Consider the following 16484-nt stretch of genomic DNA (forward strand, 5'->3'; position numbering starts at 1 on the left):
AAGTGCACACAGGCCCTGGGACTCCGATATGAATGGCCTGCCAGCAACACGTTTACATCTATTCGATGCCTTGTTCATAATCAAAGGGAGCAGGGAGTTCATGTGTGACACCAGCTCACAATGAGAACAAAGGGACTCCAACCACAAGCAGTAACATGGGGGAACCCCTCCCCAACATCACACAGAACTGAAGCAGCTGCACAAGCAAACACAACACACGATTCCACTGACACCAAGCTCAAAAAACCAGGCAAAGAGATTACACACACAGCCATCAGGACAGTGAGGAGCCTACCCTGTGAGGGCTGAGGGCGGGTGCCTGGGGTCTGTGGTATGTTGTGCTCTTCGATCTCAGAGCTGGTTATATGTGAACTTCCAATTTGTGGAAGTTCATCATAATCTGTCTGTACCTTACACTCCAATAAGAACATTACTCCAAAGAGACTGAATCTTAGCGGCAGTGCGGGCCAGGCTCTTACCTGAGAACGGGTTCCCCTATGGCGGTCACAAGTACACTGCCTTCAATCAATGCAATGTCGGCCCGCTGACCCGTCTTCCCACTCAACTTGACCTGATAACAAGACACATCCGAAAGAAGCATGTTGCTCTTGTGAGCCCAGAGTCTCTGGTGTGCTGTGGCCTGGGGGGGGGGGGGGGCACTCCAGCTAGGCAGGTGCAGGTGTGGACGTGTGGGAAGGCAGCCCTGACCCTGCACTGCTGCTCTCTGCTGTGCATTAAGTGGTTGATAATGAGAGCTGCCACGTGCATGGCACCTGATAAGTGCATTTCTAGAGCGACCACCACGCTGAGCCCAGTTCAGGCATGACCACACACTCTCGAGCAGGTGTCATGACCCTGTTCTGCAGAAAGCAAACCTGCCTGGGGCCCCCAGCCAGTGAGTGGCTTAAGGGAATCTGAACCCAGGTCCAGGTGACTCAGAGACTCTCTTTTCCACTACTGTGCCAGGGGTATGTAAATGACTGTGTAAACACTGGCTTACAAAAAATCAGCTCCGTCATCTACAAGAGTATCTTCAGGGAAATTTCAAATTCTCCAAGGAACACAGATTTCTCTGGTATAAACCAGGGAACTGGAAGGAGAGCAGGGAGGACCGGTCCCTGGTGAGCTGCACCCTTGGAATAGCACCCAGCACAGGGGTGCGCCCCACAGCGTCCTCTCGTCAGTGAGAGCCCAGGGCAGAACCGAGAGGCACCTGTACGGAGTTCTCCCGTTTCCCAGCAGCCGCAGCCAAATACCTGCTGCCCAGGACGGGGACTGATGTACCCTTGGGCAAAACAACCTGTGTGCACCTGGGCCGGGGGCAGCCGTGACAGAAGCGAGGACCTGTATCTATGCACAGATGGGAAGCAGGATGATGTGCCCATCCACCCTGTTTCCATCCTGAAGGTCAAATGAGCTGCTGCAAGGTGAGTGGTTATTCTGAGTCACAGCTGGGTACACAGGCCGCAAGCTAGCCAGTTGAGGGGGTGCAGCCCTGAGCGAGCCCAGATTCTCCCACCCCCGTCTGATGGGACCTGCAAAGCTCCTGGGAAGCAAGTCGTGTAGGCGATATTACTGGACAGCTCTGGTGGGTGTGGTGAAGTCAGGTGAAGCCTGGCCCTGGCCGTGTCCTGCTGCCCACAGTCCTGCCTACCTTCATCACTTCCGCGGCTTCGCCCTCAGGCCTCACTACATACAGAGACAGCAGCAGGTTCTGCGTGACCACCACCAGGGCCTCCCTTTCCTCGATGTAGAAGAGCGTTTGGACGGAGCTGTCTGTGGAAGCCACCCGCGTGGTCTTGCCTTTCTCATCCACGTAGTGCACCGTCCCTAAGGGCAAAGGGGTCAGTCCAGGTGGCAGTGCACTCACCAGCAGCCACCAGAATCCACTTAGGAATATTTGCAAAATAAACATCTTTGTTACAAAAATTTACAACATTTGCACATAACCTCCAGGCCATCTCTGAAATAAGGTCCACCTTCTCAGCCCCACTGACCTGCCCAGCAGCCTTGAGACTTTGTTCACCCTGGTGTGCTCAAGTGCCAGGCATGTCCATCAGCGGTACGCAGCGGCCGAGAGCTACGGCCCTGCTGCAGCCACTTCGGCCCTGCTGCAGCCACTACAGCCCTCCTGAAGCCGCTACAGCCCTGCTGCAGCCGCTACAGCCCTCCTGCAGCCGCTTTGGCCCTGCAGCAGCTGCTACGGCCCTGCAGCAGCCGCTTCAGCCCTCCTGCAGCTGCTGCTCCCTGTCCCCCTGTGGCCCATGTGCTGGTGGGCTGGCTTTCCTGCCTGCATTCTCAGCCTCTGCGGGCACTCGTCCTGGCCCAGAGGCCTTTCTTCCCTTGCCTGGCCCAGACTGCCAGCCTTTCCTTGCCCTCCAGGTTCCCTTCGGGCTGCTGCGTCCATGCGGAGTCTCCTGTGAGCACCCATGAAGCGACTCATTTCTGCTGCTCTCAGGAGCCTCCTCAACATCCTGGTCTCCTCTCATCTGTTTCCAAGGAATACTTGACTTCCCATTCAACTGGCAGGTTCAAGGTTGTGCAGAGGCCTGTGGTCAGCATGACATGACCGCACTGGCACTGCCTTGGCCTCAGCGAGCCTCGGTGGCAGGCCTGGCGACACACTCACACATGCTCACTCTGCTGACATTTCCAGTGAGCTCACAGCAGGAGTCTGACTAGACGGGGTAATCTGCCTTCGAAGCCCACAGCTCCTGAGTGAGGGACAGGACTGACTCCTCCAGAGCCAGGCTTGTCCCCACTCCACAACCCTGTCTGCTAGGCCTTCTTCCCACACCATGTTCTCGACTCCTTGCTAAGGGGGCCTTGTGCTAGCATCTTCTTCCCCACACAGCCCAAGGCTCCATGCCCATTCCTGTCCCTCGGGACTGCCTCAAAGTCCCCTCCATCAGCTGTCTCTTGACCTCCAGAAACAAACAGTATCCCTATTTTAAAAATGACGAAGGCCCCAGCCCCTTCCAGCTGTCCTCTGCTCTCTCCTTCCCATCAAGGCTGAGCTGTGTGGTGGCACATCCTCCGGAAGCTCACCACCTTCATGAACCGCATTTTCTTGCTCTCGCTCCTGCAGCAGACACACACGTGAGTGCCTCCCGTGAAGGCAAAGCACTATTCTCCCCCCTTACTTCACACTGCATTTCTCTGCTGTTGCTGGCCTGTCTCCCTGCTTACACTGAGGAGGAGTCAAAGTCCAGACAGTGGACTCAACGCTGGCCACCGGCAGAGGCTGGCTGGTGCTGCAGCCTGGAAGCAAAGCCCACTCCCATCCTGTCCCGTCACGCTCCCTCCCCAGAGCTTGGCCAAAGAATTACAGGGAAGGATGCTTCCCGCCCCCACAGAGCAGAGAGCGGAGCACGGCACCACGAATGCTGCCTGGAGCTGCACAGGGGAGCAGTCGGGAGGACCACTGGCTGGCGGAGAGCCTCCTCGCAAGAGCCCGCCAAACACAAGCATAGCCGATTCGTCTCTATCAGGACAAAGTGAGGCCCTCCTCTCAACACTGGATAAGTAACTGCCGAGAGCAGCAGATGCATCACTCTAAAACTGGCCCACACACAGCCTACTATACTATGCAGAAACATCATCTCTTTGTTTAAAATCCTTACCAGAACCCCTAAAATGCTTCAATGTCCTAGAGTCCCCACCTAAGTTTCTCACCATCCATCAAGCTGACAAAGAATGATAGTCCCTCTTGAGATCCCATTTTCAGGAAACTTCCAAAGCCACTTTTCCTCCAGTTAAACATGTCCAGGGCTCTCTCATCACCACTCACAGCTGCCTTCGCCAACTGAACGAGGTCCCTTTGAAAGGCAGATATGACGGGAAGTCAGGATTCCTTACCGGAAGATGTTCCTTATAGGAAGGTGTGGTCACTACAGATGGGCCCAGAGCAGGGCGGAGGGGGGCTATGATCCCATCAGGAGGAGCCACATCCCGCCCGGCACCAGCCCCTAGGGATGTCAAGACAAGGCCACCACTTGAGCTCCTACTTACTCGCCAGGAGGGGGGAGCCGGAAGATGCAGTGAGTTAGGGTTTTTCCGTGATCGTGTTTCAGCAGGGGCGTCCCTTGTACTCGACCCCTTTGGTCCAACCTCCACAAGAGCAGGACACCAAGCTGGAAAATCCAATACCATGTGGAGGAGACACATTCTTACCAGTGACCGGTGGAAGGCAAGAGTTATGCTGTGTCACAGAACACAGGCTTATTCCTTTTAAACCAAACTACAAAACTACTACACTTACACGGTCAAGTACAAATAATTCAAAAATCTTCCGCAAAGAAACCAGAAGCCTTCCCATGTGCCCTCTCCCCTAGAGACAACAATGGTCATGTGTCCAGCTTTTAAAACAGAGTAGATTCAGATTTACAAAAAGTGGCAGGGTCATTCAGAGAAGTCCCATTCTCTACCTCGAGCTTCTCCAATCAGCAGATCGTACTTAGTGTGGGGCAGCTCTCAGAATTAATGAGCCAATACTGACATATTATATTAACTAGAGTCGTACTTTATTCACATTTCTTCAGTTCCTCCCTGCCGCCTGCTTTCTGTCCCCAGATCCCCTCCAGGAGCCACAGGACATTTTGGCATCACGTTCCCTGAGGCTCCTCTGACTCCCCAGCTTTGAGGACTGGTCAGGGATGCTGTGGAACATCCCTCCACTGGGCCTTGGTTGATGCTCTTCTCATGACTGGACTGAGTTGTGAGTTTGGGGAGAAGGCCACAGAGACCATGTGCCCTCCTCCTCATTACGGCGTGGCACATTGGGGTCGGTGCCGTCGACGTGACTCATCTGTGCTGCAGCTGCCCCTCCTGTGACCTCCCATCTGTGACCTTGTCCCCTGTGAAGTCCTTCTTCCTCCCCCTCTTGGTCCCATACTGTTTGGAAGGAAGTTACCTCCTTGAGCATGAACCATCTCCATAAATCATTTGGGGTTCCTCAGCACGTGAGATTTGTCTCTTCTCCACCACTGACTTAATAATTAGAAATCATAGGGTTATACAATTTATGTCACAGATGTTGACTTTCGACTTCAGGTTACAATCCAGCCCCACTTTGTTTATTTTGATGTTCCAGCTTTGGCCACTGGGAGGTCTTTTGTTAGCTTCCGTGTCCCTCTGACACACCCCGTACTCTGGGTTCTGTGAGCACTTCCTTTCTTTCTGGAACTAAAGATTCTCTGGGCTCACTGTCCGGCCCTGGTTCTAAAATCAGCTATTTCTCCAAGGAGCCCTGGCTCCCGTTATTGGAGGAAACCCAAAGAAACCAGCATCTGGGTGCCAGGTATACTATAGGTTCAGTTTTTAACTCATCCAGGTCTCAAACTGAAGGTGCCAACCAGCACTAGAGGTCACGGTAGGGAGATGGCACCATCAGAACCAGTCCAGGAGGCCTCTGGCCAGGATGTAAGCTATGCTTTGCCAAAGGGCACTATTTCTATCCAAATCCATTTGCAAAGAGACCCTTTGCTGTGAGGCCCAAGGGTTCCTCAAGGTGTGCCTCCTGCTCAAGGTCAGTGGACACAGGAGCACATAGCCTCTCCCTCCTACCCTTCTTTCAATCAGCAGGGTCTCCAATATCCCCACAGGCAGGTCGGGGAGCACCACTTTATTGTAAACAAGAATGTGGTTTCCAGATACAGATGACCCTTGAACAACTCGGGTCTGAACTGCATGGGTCCGCTTGTATGTGGATTTTTCTTGACAAATAAAGTATAATGCTGTAAATGTATTTGCTCTGCCTTATGAGTTTCTTTTTTTTTAAATATTTTATTTATTTATTTGACAGAGAGAGTCACAGCGAGAGAGGGAACACAAGGAGGGGCAGTGGGAGAGGGAGAAGCAGGCCTCCCGTGGAGGAGGGAGCCCGACTTGGGGCTCGATCCCAGGACCCTGGGATCATGACCTGGGCTGATGGCAGACGCTTAACGGCTGAGCCACCCAGGCGCCCCCCTTATGAGTTTCTTAACATTTTCTTTATTTTAACCTACTTCATTGTAAGAATAGTATGTAATACATACAACATACAAAATATGTGTTAATTGACTATGTTATTGGCAAAGCTTCTGGTCAACAGTAGGCCATTACTAGGTAAGTTTTTGGGGAGTCAAAGCTATACTCAGATTTCTGATTGGCAGGAGGTTGATGCCCCTAACCCCCAAGCTGTCCGAGAATCAACTGTAATGTCGGCCTTACAAAACAACTTGCACAGTAAATCTCTTAGAAAAGTTACAATGAGTCAAATGCGCTCTCCCTCAGGTTTCTGGAAAACCAGGGGTTACAGAATAGACAAATCCTGAGCTGTCCCATCCCCCTTGTGGCTACTTCATCCAAAACAATTTTATACAATCAACCTCAGACAAGTTACCCCCTGAAGGCAAGAAATCATCCCTATGCAAGAGCAAGAGTTTAATGTAATAAGAGATTCTGGAGAAGTTAGTGTGTTCTATGTACCCCTGTTGAGACATACTATCTCTTCAAATGATGAGTCACATGTTAGGATCTACAACACTGTAACTGAAAAGAAGTATATGTTTGGTGACCAAACATATACGTTTTCACCAATGGTTCATGGCTCACAGCTGCTAAAACCTGGGAATTTCCCAGGATAAGGGCCACAGAGGTGTCCTCTGTTCTGTTACTGAAGGAGACTTTTGGTCTCCGTCCAAGGGCGGGGTGGGATGCCAGGACGACCAACCAGTGATCAGAGGGTTCAACTTTCAGTCCTACCCCAACTGCCAGGAAGGGGACAGGGCCCCCCTCCCCAGGTTGAATCAATCACCAATGGCCAATGACTTAGTCAATCCTGAGTATGCAATGAAGCTCCATAAAAACCCAAAACGACTGGGTTCAGAGAGCTTCCAGGTAGCTGACCACCTGGAGGTGTTGCGGGGAATGGCACCTAGAGAGGACTCTGTGCCCTCCCCAGACCTTGCCCTGTGCATCTCCTTCTCTGGCTGTTGATTCGTCTCCTTTATCCCACCCTTCAATAAACTGGTAACGTGAGCCACTCTAGCCGACTGGAAGAGCCCAAGGAGAGGGACACTCCACCGTGCAGCCTGTGGTCAGAAGCACAGGACTGGGAAGGGGGTGGGGGCGGCCCCGTGGGGCTGAGCCCCTCACCTGTGGGGCTGACGCTATCTCTGGGTAGACAGTGTCACAACTGAGGGGAATTGCGGGCACCCTGTGGTATCTGAGGAGCCCTACCTGCCAGCATGCTGGAACTGGCTCTGGGAACCTAAAAGAGGATCTCTAATAATATACACTGAAATTGTCCCGAGTTGGCTCGCTCTGTACTGGATGTGCTGACGTCCCCACCCAGCTCTGTGAATGTGCAGGGAAGCAAGACCTGGTCCAGGCAGTATTCCCACCTTCGCCAATGGAGTTTCTTCTAAAGGACACTCGGGGCAGCATCCGCCCAGTGCCCATTTTCCAGGGTCCCCCACATCCCTGGGCACTGCTGACTGCTGTCCATGTGGTCACTGGGCTCGAGTGGGACTTGGGACAGAGGAGGAGGGGCAGCGTCCCTGGGTGTATGGGGGGGTGTGAATGCCTTACTTTCCAGCAGCTGGGGTGCTGCCTTCTGAATGGGGTGGGACAGCGGAGAGACATGGCTGTGGCAGAAGGGGCACACTGCAGGGGGATGTGTGTCCACTGGCACCTCATTCTTGGTCTAGACGTCCTGAAGCCAGCTGTCTTCCTGTCCCAGGGACCTTGGGATACTCCAATGGCTTCCGATTAAGTGTCCCTTCTTACTTCAGGTAGTCTGGGTTGGTTTCACTGGTAACCAAACCCACCCGAACCAAAACGGTCTCTGGCAAGAGATGGAAGACCCTCAGCCAAGCCTGGTAAGGATGGCTCTGGGTGGTGCAGCACTCCAAGTGCTCGTTCATTCAGTACTTTTCTTGCTTGAGCCCATTATTAAATCAGGACCTGCATCATCTTAGACTTTCTTGGAAGGATCAGGATTTCTCTTCTTAAATATATTGACTCAGAGGGCTTTGACAGCACAAACCTGGGTTTCCTTGCATGCCTGAAGAATCTGCTTTGTTAGTTGTTTCTTAATATAGTCAAGATGATGATGAGATTTGATGATCTTGAGTTCTTTTATTCCTACAGAGGATCTGCCGAGTATTCCACAGCAGGGAGAGGGGAAAGATCATGAAGCAACTAGAAGTCTGACGGCAGGGCAATGCCATTAGGTGGAAATTGAATTGAAAAACAGAAGAAAAATCTAGGGGCGCCTGGGTGGCTCAGTCGGTTACACATCTGCCTTCGGCTCAGATCACAATCTCAGGGTCCTGGGATCGAGCCCCACATCGGTCTCCCTGCTCGGCGGGGAGTCTGCTTCTCCCTCTCCCTCTGCCTCTCCCCCTGCTTGTGCTCTCTCTCTCTCACCCGCTCACTCTCTCTATAACTCAAATAAATAAATAAAATCTTAAAAAAAAAGGAAAATCTAGAAAAAAGGGGAACAAATTGATACCAAAATGGGCAAGTGATTTGATTACAAAGGATACATAATTGGCTCTTCTAAGTAATAGTCTCCTTCAGTGGCAAGAGAAATGTAAATTAGAAGACTTCTGATATGGCACTTTTCTTAGCAAAATTCTGAATGTGGATCCAACTGTCTGTGGGGGACATGTTGGTGTGTTGGTGGGATCTGGTACTAGCCCCACAGAGGGAGTCTTGGGCACCCACCACTAATGCTCACGCCCTGGGACCCAGCCGCCCCACTTGTAGGACTTTCACTGATTTCCCCGCACGAGAAACAACGTAAGCATGAAGTTAGCTACCGTACCTCTGTCTGTTTAGCAAAAGATTGGAAACCACCGACATGCTTATCAGCAAGGGCCGGTGAAGGGCATGGTAACAGGCTCAAGTAATGACGCATAGGCTTAGAGAGAAGGAAGGTCATGGTGTATGAATGTGGAGAGACATGCAAGGCAGACGTAAAATGTAAAAGCCAGAAATTGTGCAGTGCACGTCGTGTGGTATCACTTTTGTTAAGATGAAGGAGACAACACCCTCCGTGTGGTATTTCCAGCCCAAACCACCTCATCTAAAAGTAACCATGAGGAGATGATCCAACAAGTCTAAACTGAAGGACATTCTGCAAAGTAACCAGTCTGGACTCCTCAAAATGTCGGTGTCACCAAAGACCAAACATAAGCGAAGAAAGAAAAGACAAGACCAGGGACCTGTTCGTGATTAAGGGAAATTAAAGAGAAGGGGTGGAAAAATGCAATGTATGGTCCTTGACTGGACTCTACATTAGGACAATATCCACCAAAAAAGTGCCGGGACAACTGGATAAACTGGAAAGTGGCCTACGTCCCAGGTGCCAGCCTCAGCCCAGGCTTCCTGAGTGCAAATGCCATGGTGCAACTGTGTCGACATCCTTGTCCTTAAGAGAGCAACATCCAAGGACTGAGGGGGGAAGCATGATGTCTGTGACAAACTCTCAAATATTCAGGGGAAAAAATATATATAGAGAGAAAGTAGATGTAACAAAATGGTAACAACTAACAAATTTACATAAACGGTATATAGTGTTCATTAAATTATCCTTTCAAAGCCTCTGGAAGTTTCAAATTTGTCAAAAACTGGAAACTGGGGAAAGAATGCATTTGGATGTGCTGGTTCATATCTGAAGAAACAGGAGAAGCTTTACGAAGCGGTGGGCACTGAGGGTGGGTGGGAGCGGAATGGAGGAGATGGGGTAGGGGTGGAGAGTCTTGCCACGATATATACATATATACCTTCTCATACTTCTCAGACTTCGAAACAGGGAAACGTATTCCCTGGCACATGTAAAATGAATGAGTACATTGTAAAATTTCTGCCATATGTTTATGAATCGATTTAGGTGCAGACCACAGTTTCTCAACCTGGGAACGGTTAACACTTTAGGCTGGATAATTCTCTGCTGTGGGGTCTGTCCTGTGCGTTACAGAATGTTGATCAGTATCTCTGGTCTCCACCCATAGATGTCAGGACACCCCCGCCCCACCACCATTCTGACAACAAAAAATGTCTCCAGGTTCTGCCAAATGTCCCCTGGGGGCAAAATGACTCCGTGAAGCCCTGAGCTAGACAATGAAGACCAGGGTCTCCCAGGCAATGAAGAAGCATGCTCAGGGAAGCTAGTGATTCAGGGGTGCCATAAAATGATAGTACCTGAAAAAGTCACCCCACCTTTATGAATACAGTTTCCTAGAGAAGTTCACTTAAACAATTACAGACATACCTCTGCTAGAGTGGGATGGTAGAATGAAACTTGCAAACCTTGCTTTCAGTATGAAACAGAATCTGCCATGACATCCATCAAGATCAACTGAATTCAGCAACCACATATTTCTAAAATTTTGATCTTTAACACGCTTCCCAACGTATATCCCAAAGAGCACTGACAGGGAAAGGTAGGGATCTGAAATCAGTGTCAGCCAAGTCTGCTTACCCTGTCCCCTGACACGAGGCAGTTCCCGTTGGGGCTCCACTTGAGGACCGTGACGTCGGTGGTGTGTGTCGGGGGGATCGAATGCTGCTCCTTGTCCTGCTTATTAAACACTGTCACTTCTCCAGTCTCCCAGCCAATAGCCAGGATCAGGCGCGTTGGGTGCCAGCACAGGGAAGTGACCCGGAATGACCTCTCCATATGGGTATTGGGCACATGCTCACCCTACAATAGGCAAGAGGTAAATTCCATATTATGAAGAGAGACAGCTATTCTAGGAACTTCTGGCTAATCAATGATATCAAGATCAGCTAGAAGATATAAAGAGCTGTTTAAGAAATGTTCTACTTAATTTTCATTAAAACACCAAGCTTGCTCTTGGCTGCACTATGAAAATATACAGTTAACACTCAACTGAGCTCGCTGACCAGCTTATCAAGGAGGATGACCTCATACTCACAGCTGCTTGGTTGCTAGCTAGCATTTTAATGGGTTCCAATACAACTTTATTTACAAAAACAAGCAGTGGGCCAAGAGGTCAAATTTGTTGATCCCAAGGTTCTTTAAGTACAGTCTCTGGGGTGACCCCAAGAGCCTTTTCAGGGTCTGCAAGGCCAAAGTTATTTTCAGCCCCCTCTCACCTCCAGACTGTTTCCCAAGAGACTTAGAGTGAGGAACTGTGCAGAGAGGGGGAGATCAGATAAGGACCCAAGAGTATGCAGATGTCACTATGACCCTAGCTGCTTCGCTGGAGTTGCAGGGCGACAATGACACTTCAGAACGTTGAGGACTGGGAAGAAAATTCTGATTTTCTTTGTGAAGTATGAGGTATGTCATGCACTGAGGAAGGTGGGGAGTGGGATGAAGCATGGGAAGTTTGAGGGGCTTCTACAAAGTTTCTGGTACAGGTGGAATTGTGCACCCTGAAAAAGATGTTTAAGTCCTAGGGCTCCTGGGTGGCACAGCCGGTTAAGCATCCAACTCGGTTTTGGCTCAGGTCGGGATCTCAGGGTCGTGAGATCGTGCCCCGTGTCAGGCTCTGTGCTCAGTGGGGTGTCTGCTTGGGATTCTCTCTCCCTCTCCCTCTTCCCCTCCTGCTCATTCTCTCTCTAAATTAATCTTAGGGTGCCTGGGTGGCTCAGTCGTTAAGTGTCTGCCTTCGGCTCAGGTCATGATCCCAGGGTCCTGGGATTGAGTCCTACATTGGGCTCCCTGCTCAGCGGGAAGCCTGCTTCTCCCTCTCCCACTCCCCTTGCTTGTGTTCCTGCTCTCGCTGTGTCTCTCTGTCAAATAAATAAACAAAATCTTAAAAAAAAAATAAATTAATTAATCTTAAAAAAAGAAAAAACAAAAAAAAAACCCCAAAACATGTTGAAGTCCTAACCTGGTGCCTGTGATACAGCCTTATTTGGAAACAGAGTTTCTGCAGATGTTCAGCTTAAGAAGAGGTCATTGGAATGGGCCCTAATCTGACGGCTGGTGTCCTTAGAAGAAGAGGAAAGAGACACAGACACACAGAGGAGACACATGTGACGACAGTGGAGTGATGCAGGTGCAAACGGAGGACTGCCTAGGATTGCCAGAAACCACCAGAAGCCAGGGCAAGGCCCGACACGGGTCCTGCCCCAGAGCCTTCAGAGACAGTGTGTGGACCTGAGGAGCCCTTATTTCAGACTTCTGGCCTCCAGAACAGTGACAGGATACATTTCTGTTTTAAGCCAGCCAGCTTGTTGTAATTTGTTATGGCAGCCACAGGACACCAACAGTTTCCAATGGCCAGTGGGGCCAACAAGAGACTGGCCCAGGGTGCACAGATAGCGTGGAGGGGTCATTTCTGGTTAGAGGCATGGACTGACTATGGAATCTGTTTTACATCCCTAAATATGTCCCCAAACCTAAGTAGCAGGGCTAAAAGAATTATCCATATCACAGGGCTCTTATAATACTGGGCATCTGAACCTCAGGAAGAAGTGATACATACACATAAGACACACACATGCACCACATACCACACACACCACATACACACACACGACACCACATGACATGCACACACCACATATGTATCGCATACCACACTCACACCACATACTACACACATCACACACCACACACATACCACATACCAGACTCACAATACACACGACACACACCAGGCATTGACACACACACACCCCACATACCACACACCCTACGTGCATATACACACCACATACCACACATGTACCGCATACCACACTCACACAACATACTACACATATCACATACCACATACCACACTCACAACACACTCAACACACACCACACATGACACACACACACCCCACATACCCATACCACACAAGCACCATATACCACACATACCACATGTATATATACCACACACCACATACATATACACACCACACACACCACACTCACCACATGACATGCATACATCACATACTACACTCACAACACACATGACACACAAACCCCACATACCACATACCCATACCATACAAGCACCACATACCACACCAAATATATAAACATCACATACCACGCTCACTGCACACATACCAGATACATATACACCACTACCACACACTACCACAAGCCACACATAGCATATACCACATACATATGACACACATACCACATACCGCACACACCACATTATCACACATGTACATTCATACACATCACACACACCATATACCGCACATATACCACATACCACACACATCACATATGACATAGCACACATGACACACACCACATACCACATATGCATACCACATACAGCACATACATATACAACACACTTACCACATACCACACACACCACTTTGCATATACACCACATATCACACATACAACACATACCACATATATACCACATACATACACACCACATGCAATACATACCACATATACACCGCATACCACACATGTACCATGTACCATACATGTACCACATTCCACACTCACGGCACACACACACCACACGCACCATATACCACAGTCGCACCACACACACCACATATATACGTACGCCACATCCCACACTCACACCACACACAAATGGACACACACCATATACCACACACACACCACATACATGCATACCACACATAACACATAACACACACACGCCACATACACATCACACACACTACATCCCACATACATATGACAAAGACACCACGTACCACACACCACATACACACACGACACACGTACCACACACCCCACACATACCCCATGACACACACACCACACACAACACATATGTACACACCACATACAAGTGACACACAGCACACACTACACATATCACACATGACACACACCACACAATATGGATACCACACATATGCACACACAGAACATACCACACATGTGTACAACCATACCACATATCTCCCCACCACATGACACACAGCACACACAACACATACACCAAACACATAAGCACACACACCACATATCCCCTATACATGACACTCACCACACACACCACACACATGCACACACCACACACAACATACCCCTTCCACGGCACACATATGACACACATACCGCACACACAGCACACAAAAAACACACACAACACATGCCACATACCTGTACACACTCCCCCATGACACATACCACATATACGCACGTGCACACACATGTGAGAACAAAAGGGACACAAGAGCCAGAGGCCCTGGAAATCAAAAACATTACTTCCTAGGACTCACTTGTTCCAGATATATATCCACGCTGCCTCCTGAGGTCGTGCTGACGGAGGCAACCACCAGGAATGGATGAACAGGGTGCCAATGGATGTGCGAAGGAGACCCGACAGAGTCCGGGGCTTCTATTCGGTGGTCAAAATAGAGAGCCATGATGAAACTCAGACCTAGTCAAGGTTGAAACCTGCAGGGAAGAAAAAGAGCCAAGTCCTGTTGCTTTTGAACAATGAGAAGAAATGACTACATAGAATTAGGAAAGAAAAGCATCACAAACCTATTATCATAACACAATGCAACTTACAAATACCCCTTAAGACCACGTGGGCAACTTTACATGGCAGAGATTTCTAACAGGGAAAAAATATATAATTAGAAGCAAGAAATTGGACCTAGAATGAGGTAGGGTGTGATGGAAAAGAAGAAAACACTGCCATCAAATCATAAGAAAAAGCCCAGCCACCTAGACCACATGTGTAAATCTTGATCATTTTTATTCATCATAATGAAGACAATTTGTATTTCTATAGCTGCCCTTCAGGCAAAAATTTCCAACCAAATAGAAGCAAAACGCTGTTTCACAAAAATACATAAGGAAAGCTAGTATTCGGGTGCCTGGGTGGCTCACTTGGTTAAGCGACTGCCTTCGGCTCAGGTCATGATCCCGGAGTCCTGGGATCGAGTCCCACATCGGGCTCCCGGCTCGGCAGGGAGCCTGCTTCTCCCTCTGACCTTCTCCCCTCTCATGCTGTTTCTCTCTCTCTTTCTCTCTCTCTCAAATAAATAAATAAAATCTTTAAAAAAAAAAAGAAAAGCTAGTATTCAATTGGTGATAAAGTGTGAAAACCAAGGCTGTCTTCTACATCTGGCTCTCAGGTAGTAGGAGGCAACAGGATTCCTTTGTTAGAGAATTAAGAAAACAAAACCCTGGTAACTGTGGGGTAGTTGAACTTGTTTAGTTTCCCAAATTTAACATCTTTCTCTCCTGGAAAAGATGTGCTTATTGCCCCCTTTGCGGGAGGGGTAGGATGGTGAATGACAGGATGGTCACCACTGCCCACTTTTCATACTCCAGAGTCAGCTTAGGGACACTAATTGGCAGAGGAGAGTATTTGTAGGTTAGTTTGCTTTCATTCAGGATTATTCAACGTCATGCCCATTAGGATGGCTGTGATCAGAAAAAGAGAAAATAACTGTTGGCAAAGATGTGGAAAAACTGGAACACTTGTGCACTGCCAGTGGGAGTGTAAACTGGCACAGACGCCGTGCAAAACAGTATGGTGGTTCCTTAAAACTTAAACATAGAATTACCATATGATTTAGCAACTCCAGTTCTGGGTATATCCCCAAAAGATTGAAAGCAGGGACTTGAACAGATCCTTGTACACCCATGTTCATAGCAGCACCATTCACAGTAGCCAAAAGGTGGAAACAACCCAAATGTCTATTGACAGATGAATGAATCAACACAATATGGTGCATACATAGGAAGAAGTATTATCCAGCCTTGAAATTCTGACATGTTACAACACGGATGAACGTAGAAGACATTATGCTCAGTGAAATAAGCCAGTCACAAAGGGACAAATACAGTGTGTTTCCACCTATAGGAGGGCCCTAGAATTGTCAAATTCAGAGACAGAAAGTGAAAGGGTGGGTACCAGGGCCTGTGGTGCTGGGGGACAGGAAGTTCATGTTTAATGAAGACAGGGTTTCTGTTTGGGAAGATGGAAAAGTACTGTTGAGGGATTGTGCGGATGATTATACAACATGTCAATGTGCTTAATGTCACCGACTCGTTTACATGCAAATAATTAAAACGATAAAATTTAAATTATGTATATTTAACTACAACAAAAAGATTGTGTAAAAAAATACTCAACACTGCAACGTTCTATCACTACCACTGGAGTGGGACATGGACTGTGCCATTTGCTTTCAGCAATGCAATAGCTATTATCAGAGGAAGCCTCGAAGGCTCAGTGTGGATCTAGAGAAGGAAATCCCATTCAGTGAGAAGCTAAAGGCACAGAGGTACCTTTTTCTTATGAATACATACCCTGAATACTAAACAAAGGCGCACTTTTTGAGATGGTGTTCTCACTGCCGTGGGGGGGGGTACTGGAGTCAGGGGAAGCAGCAGGATCCAGAGGCCTCCTACACACACACATCACTGAGGGGACATCTACACTGGTCAGGGCTCTGATTTCGGAGTTCAGCACCGACACAAACTTTCATAAAGTCACTAAAATTGAAAAAAAAAAAAAAACCCAACACAGAAAAACCTGGGTGTTTAT

General features: G+C 48.8%; 1 protein-coding gene across 5 annotated transcripts in view; it reads right to left on the bottom strand.

The window, feature by feature from the left end:
- Nucleotides 1–16484, bottom strand: part of IFT140 (intraflagellar transport 140) — a 79826-nt gene that overhangs the window by 61393 nt on the left and 1949 nt on the right. For 4 of the 5 annotated variants that reach the window (XM_027610693.2, XM_027610691.2, XM_027610692.1 and 1 more), the window contains 6 exons: nt 14197–14374; nt 10472–10693; nt 4012–4133; nt 3676–3818; nt 1655–1830; nt 480–571 (listed from right to left, as the gene is read on the bottom strand). In XM_027610693.2, coding sequence (XP_027466494.1) covers nt 480–571; nt 1655–1830; nt 3676–3818; nt 4012–4133; nt 10472–10693; nt 14197–14343 — 902 coding nt within the window. In that variant the 5' untranslated portion in view covers nt 14344–14374. Of the gene's footprint in view, nt 1–479; nt 572–1654; nt 1831–3675; nt 3819–4011; nt 4134–10471; nt 10694–11109; nt 11235–14196; nt 14375–16484 lie in introns of those variants that run through there. The other variant, XM_027610694.1, reaches the window with a different exon arrangement.

This window comes from Zalophus californianus, chromosome 10, assembly GCF_009762305.2.
Source record: "Zalophus californianus isolate mZalCal1 chromosome 10, mZalCal1.pri.v2, whole genome shotgun sequence".
In the NCBI taxonomy this organism is placed as follows: domain Eukaryota; kingdom Metazoa; phylum Chordata; class Mammalia; order Carnivora; family Otariidae; genus Zalophus; species Zalophus californianus.